General features: G+C 53.6%; 1 protein-coding gene across 1 annotated transcript; it reads left to right on the top strand.

The window, feature by feature from the left end:
* Positions 1–180: 180 nt before the first annotated feature.
* On the top strand, positions 181–8,707 carry FAAH (fatty acid amide hydrolase). The gene is made up of 15 exons (XM_005482224.4): positions 181–545; positions 1,601–1,714; positions 2,383–2,526; positions 2,849–2,982; positions 4,012–4,218; positions 4,625–4,665; positions 5,171–5,295; positions 5,545–5,670; positions 5,889–5,986; positions 6,357–6,456; positions 6,729–6,769; positions 7,145–7,184; positions 7,736–7,844; positions 8,129–8,274; positions 8,366–8,707. The coding sequence occupies exons 1-15, from the start codon at positions 381–383 to the stop codon at positions 8,492–8,494; spliced, it is 1,719 nt and encodes a 572-aa protein (XP_005482281.2). The 5' UTR covers positions 181–380; the 3' UTR covers positions 8,495–8,707.
* The last annotated feature ends 129 nt before the right edge of the window (positions 8,708–8,836 follow it).

Raw genomic sequence — 8,836 nt, forward strand, 5'->3', positions numbered from 1 at the left:
CTCGGGTACCTTTGAGGGCTGCAAGCCAAGACTGTTCCCAGAGGGGCTGAGAAATTACAGGGAGATCAAAGCCTCTCTTGGGCGCACGGAAATAAAACCCATAAACCTTATCAGGCAGAGACCACCCAGCGCAGGGAGGAGCGAGCTGTCATCCCGCGGCTTTTCCTGCCGCCGAACCTCCCCCTCGCCGCCCGCCCGGCAGCCAGCCGGTTAAATCGCTGTCCAGCTCCCAATCCCGCCCGGGTTTTGGCTCGCTCTCCCCGCGGGCGGGTGCCCTCGGCCGGCCGGGCGGGGCGGAGCGGGCTGCGGCCGCTCGGCTGCCGCTGCCCCGGTACCGCCGCCGGTGCTGCCGGTGCTGCCGGTACTGCCGGTACCGAGCCATGCGGGTGCCGCTGCCCGCGCTGCTGGGCGGCTCGGCGCTGCTGCTGCTGCTGCTGCGATGGCGGCGGCGCCGGGCGCTCTGGAGGAAGGTGGCGGAGGCGCAGGAGCGGCAGGAGCTCAGCCTGGTGCGGATGGAGGCGGCGACGCAGCGCTTTCGGGAGCAGGTGAGCGCCCCGGGCTCCGCACCTGGGCCCCTTCCCCATCGCCTGCCCCGGGGGCTCCGCACCTGGGACCCTGCCCCGTGGGTTCGTCACCTGGGCCCCCTCCCCATCACCTGCCCCGTGCTGCCCTCCCTGCCTCCCTGCGAGGGGCAGCTGCTCGCCCGCCTGGCAGGTGCTCTGCCGGCTCCTTGTATGGACCCACGGGGATTTAGTGTTGTTATTATTTTCGCTTTCTGAGTCAGTGTGTGTGGGCAGCCCTCAGCATCGCGGCGATGGGGAGCGGGAGATAACCCGTTATCCCGACAGCAGTCGCGGGCAGCGAGGAGGGGGAAATCCCTGTCGGGAAGCTCCCCGTGGCTGTGTTGGGAGGCTCGGGCTGGTGGGGAGGCAGCAGGAAGAGGCGATAGGCGATGTGTGTGTTATCAGCAGAGGCCAAAGTGCAGCTGCGGGGTAGGGCAGGGATGGATGCAGCCCCGCGGTCCCGGCCTCGGGCTGGGGCAAAGTCGCTCAGGTTCAGAGTCCAGCTCGGACGCGTGAGGTTTGGTACATTTTCCATTATGGTGAAAAAACCTCTGCTGACCCATAAATTAACAGCCCAGGCCTCCCCTGGTTTTTGCAATTCCATGTGCAAATATCTTGTAGTGCCAGGAGAAGAACTGGCTCCAGTTCTGGTTTCATTCCTTGGTGGAACCATTTGTTAAACCATGACACCAGCTCCCACTGTAATTCAGCATTTCACTAAGCTGTTCCCCCAGGCCTGGCCATGACCTGTCTGAACAAGGCTGTGTGAATGGCTTTATTTTAGTTAGTAGGTGGTTGGTGTGACTGGTCTGAACAGGAAGAAAGGCTGAGAAAGCCAGGGCTAATATTGGCCCTGAGGGTTTCACACCGTGCTCACAGGTGTCAGGTAGGGCAGGATGTGGTCTTGAGGCAGATACCACCTTCAGTGACTAAATGGCAGATATTTTTTGGGTGAGTTACAGAGGGCACCAAGGAGAAAGGAGGAGCCCATCAGCTGCAGTAGAAGTGTGACATTGCCTGTTCCACCTTTCCCGTAGAACCCTTCTGTGAAGGTGGCCTCCATCCTGTCTCTGCCCCTGCCAGAGCTCTCCAGGAAGCTCCGAGATGGCTCCCTGCCCCTGGACCACGTCTTCTATGCCTACGTGGGCAAGGTGAGGAGCAAGGGCAGCGCCTCACCCACAGTGGGGCTGGCTTCTTTTGGGAGGAGCACAAGACAAGGTTCAAACCTGGCTCAAGTGCTGCTGAGCTGTCACTGCTCACTGGTTAGTGGTGAGCCCTTCTGTGGCTTTCTGTGAGTGCCATCTGGCTGCCATAGCTCTCAGCTTGATTTGGAGGAAAAAGGAGCAGCAAGCAGCATCTGCAGAGCCCATGCCTTCCTGGGAGAGCCCACACCTTTCCTAGGGCAGGTATACCTGTAGGGAAGTGGCAGAGTGCTGCTGTTGTCTCCCCTCCATCTCCAAATGGATTGTTAAACCTCAAAAAGTCAGTTTTCATGCTCAGTCTCTACTTTTCCCCTAATGTTCTGTTCACCTCCTGGGTTCCCTCTTAGGAACTATCATTTATGCCATCCCAGAAGCTCAAACAAGAGAACAGTGGTGTTCATCTGAGCTGAATGCCTCCCTTTAGCACACACAGACTGGTACTATGGCCCCACTGTGTCCATCTTGGAGTTTGGCTTGAAAAGCAGCAGCAAGGGCTGCCCTGATACCAGCTGTGCAGATGGGGAAGAGGAAAAGGCAGGTGTTCTCTGCAGAACGGAGCTCATTGTGCAGCACTGTGGGCTGTGACTCACCTGTGGGCTTGTCCTGCTCTCCCCAAGGCCCTCCAAATTGCCATAGAAACCAACTGCATCACGGAGTTTCTGGAGGAAAGTGAGACCCAGCTCCGCAGAGCCAAGCTGATGGACAAGCAGGGTCTGCTCTATGGGGTGCCCGTCAGCATCAAGGACTCCATCAACTGCCAGGTACCCTCAGCAAAATTCCACACGTATCCCGAAATCCCTGGGGGTTGAAGTTTGGGGAGGGGGCAGCTTTGACCTCAGCACCTGGCTAGACTTTGTCATAGCTGGTGTGGGATGGGCTGCCTGGACAGGGGAGGGGCTGTGCTGCCTGTCTCCCATGTAAGCCAACAGAGTGTGGTCAGGTTTGCCATCAGCACGCCTTGAAACGTGTGTGTGATGGGTGAGTTGCTGGAGGTGCAGAATGCACTCAAATGTGTAGATAAAATACAGGGGCAAGGAGAATTGCAGTCCTCCAACTGGAAACCTCATTGTCCTCTGTTCCCAGGGTCATGACTCCACACTGGGGTTCATAAAAAACCTCAATAAACCCGCAGCAGAGGACAGCGTGGTGGTGCAGGTGCTCAAGAGACAGGGGGCCATTCCATTTGTCAAAACCAATGTTCCCCAGTCCCTCATCAGGTAGGTGGGTGCTCCATTTCCCTCAGCATAGCAGCAGTGCTCTCTTCCTCCTCTCAAGGGAGGGTTTCTATCTGGTCTCGTTCTCATTTCCCACTTCTTTTTATATAACAACACCTGGTCTCCGTTCTTTGTGTCTATAAATTTCACTTTAAAAAGTAAACACATTTACGCTGAGGATAAAAATTATCTCTAGTTCCACTAGAGAAAAAAAAATTATCTGTAGTTCCACATGGAATCAAGAAGCAGAAGAGGAGGAGGAGAGAAGAGGAGAGAAGCTGTTTCTATCTTTTTAAAAATTAACCTCTCAGAGATGTCCCTGTTAATTCTAAAATGCAAACACATATTCATGGAAGGGGAAGCTAGTTAAGCTAATGGCTTAAATTATTCTGCCCCCAAACCTCCTGCTCTATCTGGCAAGACCTCTCTTGGTGTCACAGATATGTGGTGTGCTCAGGTGTGCTCTGCTGGACAGCCACCCTTCCAGTGTCCCTGTGTCCTGCCAAGTGACTCTGGCAAAGTTTCTATGTGGGCGACCATTGCCTGAGCCCTATGAAATGCCTTCCTCAAGGTGATGTGGTAATGGCTGGCCACAGTTCAAAAAAGCCACACAAAGAGGTTGCCCCAGGGATTATCAGACTTTGCACCACTTTCTGGGGAAGTCTAGTGTCAAATATCTCTGCAGTTGGCATTTGGCCTGTGCTCAAGCAGGGGCTCAGCTTTGGGTGACCTGTGGCACTTGGCTACCTGAGCAGGAAGACTTTCCAGGAGGGTTGCTGTATTTGTGCTGCCAGAGGTTGTCTCTGGGATAGGTTTAATGTCAGTGAAATAAGCTGTCTGTGAATTCAGGTCCTGGGACCACCCGGAAAAGGCTCATGGTCTTCACAACCACAGTAAACCATGTCAGTGTAGCAACTGGTGAATTACCTGATTGCCTTCTCAAGGTCTTTTAGTAGTGGCTGGGCTCCACAGCAGCAGATACCTGAATTCCTCATTTGCAATATGTCTCTCTCTTTTTCTCTCTCTCTTCAGCTATGACTGCAAGAACTTAATTTTTGGTCAGACCCGCAACCCTCTGATGTTCACCAGAACCCCCGGAGGCTCCTCTGGTGGGGAAGGAGCACTTGTAGGAGGTGGTGGGTCCATCTTGGGCATTGGCACAGATGTAGGAGGGAGCCTGCGTTTTCCTGCTGCCTTCTGTGGGGTCTGTGCAATCAAACCCACAGGGAAGAGACTCAGGTACTGTGAGAAATACAGTGACGTCTCTGGGTGACACCCTCTCTATCAAACACTGTGCTGGGATGTTCCTACTCCTGTGGGCAAGGGAAACTTGGGAAGAACTGGGAAGAGCTCATTTATCCCTCCTGCCTGGGCAGTATCTGAGGCCTCTATGGAGGGAAGCACTGATTCCCCCAGAATGGAGGTGGGGGAGCCTCTTCATCTGCATGCTGAGGGGATGGTTCCTCCTGGCTGACAAGGCCTCAATCACTCAGGCCTAGCCTGTGTCTCTTGAGCTTTCTCTTGGCCCTTCCTTCAGCCAACCTTCACATCCGCAGTTTTAATTAATACTTGCTTCTGGTTAAAGCCTTTCCCTTCAATGAAAACCACTCAGCTGCTGTATTTTGTGTGTCTCTTTTCTTTACAGCAAAAGAGGAGTAATGGCTGGAGTCGCTGGGCAGAAGGCAGGTAGGCATTGATGTCTGTCCCCCATCAACAGGGCAGGGGTGAGAAGGACCCTCAGCTGGTTTTGGGGCACTTTCTCCATCACCTTTAGAGAGAAGCAGGTTCCCTTTCAGGGATTTATTTATTTTTTTTACATGAGCTGAGAGGAGCTGTTTGTGTAGCATAAACCACAATACAACCTGTTACCCACAGGGTGTGGCCTTGTCTGTCACTGCTTCGTGAGGGTGGGATTAGCAGCCAAAGGGAGTGTGTGATTGACAAATCTTTTTGTTTATTTTTTTAAGTCATGAAATGGAGACGTCAGGGTGTGCATTAATGGATAGCAGCTCAGTCCATAATGATGGACCTGTGGGTGGGAAGACGCTCGTGGGTGTCCCCTGCCCAATTCTTAAAGAAGAACTACTGTCAACACTACATTAAGACAAAACAATGCCAAGAGGTCCTGGTTGTGCAGAACATGCCCTTGAAAGACCCTCAGCCATGAATGCTCTCCTGTGGTCTCTTCCAGTGGCTGCAGCAGTGGGACCACTGGCCAAAGACGTGGAGAGCCTAGCGCTGTGCCTGCGGGCGCTGCTGAGTGAGGACATGTTCAGCCTGGACAGCACAGTGCCACCCCTCCCCTTCAATGAAGAGGTACAGAGCCTCCAGAGATCTCTGGGGAGAGCTGCCCTGTTCAGCCATGGACAGCACAGTACCACCCCTCCCCTTCCATGAAGAGGTACAGAGCCTCCAAGGGGCCCCAGATCTCTGGGGAGAGCTGCAGGCTGAAAACACATGGGTGGGCACCTGGGCAGAGCCAAGTGCTGCTTTCCAGACTCACCCCATGGCTGTGCTGCTGGCTGCCCTGGCACCCTTCCAGCCAGCATCTCCCTCTCCCTGCAGGTGTATTCCAGCACAAAACCCCTCCGCATAGGCTACTATGAGACTGATTTCTTCACCATGCCCAGCCCGGCCATGAGACGTGCCGTCCGCGAGACCAAGCAGCTCCTGGAGGAGGCTGGCCACACGGTATGGGATAATGGGTGTCCCCTGCTTGGACAGGGTGACAAGCCCATCCCGTGTCTCTTGACTCAGCAGCTGTTGCTCAAAGGGAAAACATTGTTTTCAGGGAAGGATGGAGGTTTTCCTGTGGGCTTGTCAGGAAATCCTCAGCCCGCCTCAAGCCCTCAGTGGCTTCTCCCAAGCAGTGCCTGTGCCACTGATACCCTGCTCCATTGTCCCTCCAGCTGGTGCCCTTTGAACTCACAAATGTGGAGTACGTGATGTTTAACTACTGCGTCAGGGGAATGTTCTCAGATGGAGGCCGCTCCTTTGCCAGGAAATTGTAAGTGTGGCCTGGAACGGTTTGGTGGGATTGGTGCCTGGCTATGAAAATCCTCCCTAGGGTCTGGCTGGGCTTGGGATACAGGTGGCAGATCTAGTGGATGTAGGCAGTGGCTGGTAGGCACTGGGGGAGGCTTAATATTAAGTGATTCAAGTGTACCTTGGTTCTCTTTGGGATTGTTACCAGCCTTGGAAGGAGGCTGGGAGCTGATATCCTGTAAATGCTGTGGGAATCAAGTGTTGCCCAGCAAAATGGAACAAACCTCTTTTTGTCACTTAGATATGCTGTTCAGAGGGGTTGCCTGGGAAAAGCTGATCTGCTGTGATTGATTCCTATCACTGCTCAGTTAAACCCTCCCTCTCCCTTTCAGCAAAGGGGAGATGGAGAAAGGCGGCTCAGGGCTGTTCTTCTGGCTGGCAAAATCACCACACTGGCTGAAAACGCTCCTGTTCTGGATTTCCAAACCTTTCGTAAGGTCCATTTCTTTCTGGTGTAGACAGAGTTAAGCTGTATGTGAATAACTTGTCCCATTGCAGTAAGGCTTTCTCATGGAGAAGTCTCTGGGCATTGTTATATGGCTGTGGTCAGACACACTCCAAACTGGAGTGATGCGATTTCTGTTCCTTTTCTCTCCACTTTGGGGAAAATCCAGCCTGAACACTGAGGAAACAGCTTCTATTTGTGACTGAGCTGAAACAGGACAGAGCTGGGATTCATTTTTTTTTCATTTTCTCCTGTTCAGGTGCCTCGATTTTCAAATATCATAAGAAGTATGAAAGAAAAGTGAGTAAATCTGAGCCTGAGCAAATGTGTGAAGATTTGTTTTGCAGCAGTGTTTGCTGCATTATTGATACTGCTGCAGCTGTGTGTGTTTGAGAGAATGCAAGGCAGAAAGTGCAAGGGTGGGAGCAAACAGCAATTTGTGTCAACACCATAACCCTGCTGGGTTTGGAAAACTGTTTGGAAATTGAGGGTGGAATAAGAGCAGGGTCATAGCCTTTTGCTTAGGAAAAGTATGAAGCCTGTGGGAATGAAATATGGTGTTGGTTTCAGCACTGGTCAATGCATCCATCATGCCAAGAGGTAGGGATGCCATAAGGCAGAAGGAAGGTGTGCACAGGGAAGGATGCCTTTCATTGGGTTTGTTTCCTTTTACAGCACAGTGGATGAAGTCTGGAGCCTTCATCAGGAAATCGAGGTAGAGTATTACAGTTTGGGGTTAAATAGTTTTTGTTTGATTTCTCTTTGGGGAGAGGCAGATTCAGCACTCAGCAGGGTTAGGAGATGATGCAGGTCTCTGGTGATGTAAGATGGGAACACATCACTCCTCAACAGACCTCACTTGGGTGTGCAAGTTCTCAGCATATTTAAACATGTAGGCAAGTTCATGATGCCAAATCACACCTGAATTTCTGACACCTGCATAGAAAAATGTACATCATCAGACATGCCTTTATTTCCCTTCTGGTTTTCCAAAAACAAAAGCTCATGTCTCAAGTCACCACATGCCTGTGCACTTATTCTTTGCCCACCTCCAATTTACCAGGAAGAGGGTGCTTTGTGAGCTGGGAGGAATATTGTCCAGGCAGCAAAACATTCCTGGATTTTAGCAGCATCAGGCCTGACGTAGCCTGTTGGCTGCTGCCAGAGAAGAGCCAAGAGCCCAGCTGGATGCCCAAGGAGAGCCTCAGCTAGCAGCTGTGGGGCAGTACACCCACCCCACTGACCACCAGCACATTTCCTTCTCAGGACTTTTGCCACCAGTTCATTGCCCAGTGGAAGCAGCTGAATCTGGATGTGATGCTGTGCCCCATGCTGGGCCCGGCTCTCGGCATCGGCTACCCTGCCAAGCTCTCAGGTAGGGCACTGCCCTTTGCTGTGGCTCTGTGCCAGTGCCCATGGGCAGCATTCCTGCTTCCCTCTCATGCCCAGGGTGCTGGCCAGCAGCAGGAAGAGCTCAGCTCTTGGGACAGCCCATGGGGTGCACCTGGAGCAGCCCCCAGTGCAGAGGGAGCCAAAGGGCTGATCTCCATCCCTCAGCCCTTGAGCTCCCCGCACCCCATTAGCTGCAATCCTGCATACACAGAGGGGTGAAGGCTCTCCCTGTGCAGGCTGGCACTGCAAACCCCCCCTCTCCCCCAGTGGCAGTCAGCTACACCATGCTCTACAACGCCTTGGACTTCCCCGCTGGCGTTGTCCCTGTCACGCTGGCGACGGACGAGGATGAGGAGCAGCTCAAGGGCTACAAGGGATACTACCAGGACTGGTGGGACCGGACCCTGGCGAAGGTGAGCAGTGCCAGGTTCTGCAGGGGCACCAGATCCCCCATCTGCCCTTGCTCTGGACGTCCCCAAGCCTCTCCCTGTCTCTGTGCCCCAGGCTTTCCGTGGCAGCGTGGGCATGCCCGTGGCCGTGCAGTGTGTGGCCCTGCCCTGGCAGGAGGAGCTGTGCCTGCGCTTCATGAAGGAGGTGGAGACCCTCAGCCTGAAGAAGAACAGCTTCTCCTGAGCCCCAGGTGCTCAGGCAGAGCAGGATGCCAGCTAACAGCAGCGTGGGCCATCCTTTGTGTGACCCAGAGGACTCTGGTTCCCCTCAGGGAGGATGGATGCTGTGGTGGCTGGGCTGGCTGGTGGATTTGGGAGCAAGGGGAAAGCAAGGCGAGCTCTGATGTGGTGGAGCTCTTCCAATCGTTGTCCTAACATAGTACTTTTTATTAACTGAGTTATGTCTGTTATTTCAAGTCTGTGTTTGTGTGTGGGGTTGGGGTGGATTTTAATCACCCCAGGGAAATGCAAGAATGTGACCTTTCTATTACAAATGGGGAAACTGGGGCACAGGCACTGGTTCTGT

The sequence above is a fragment of the Zonotrichia albicollis genome, chromosome 8, assembly GCF_047830755.1.
Source record: "Zonotrichia albicollis isolate bZonAlb1 chromosome 8, bZonAlb1.hap1, whole genome shotgun sequence".
Classification (NCBI taxonomy): domain Eukaryota; kingdom Metazoa; phylum Chordata; class Aves; order Passeriformes; family Passerellidae; genus Zonotrichia; species Zonotrichia albicollis.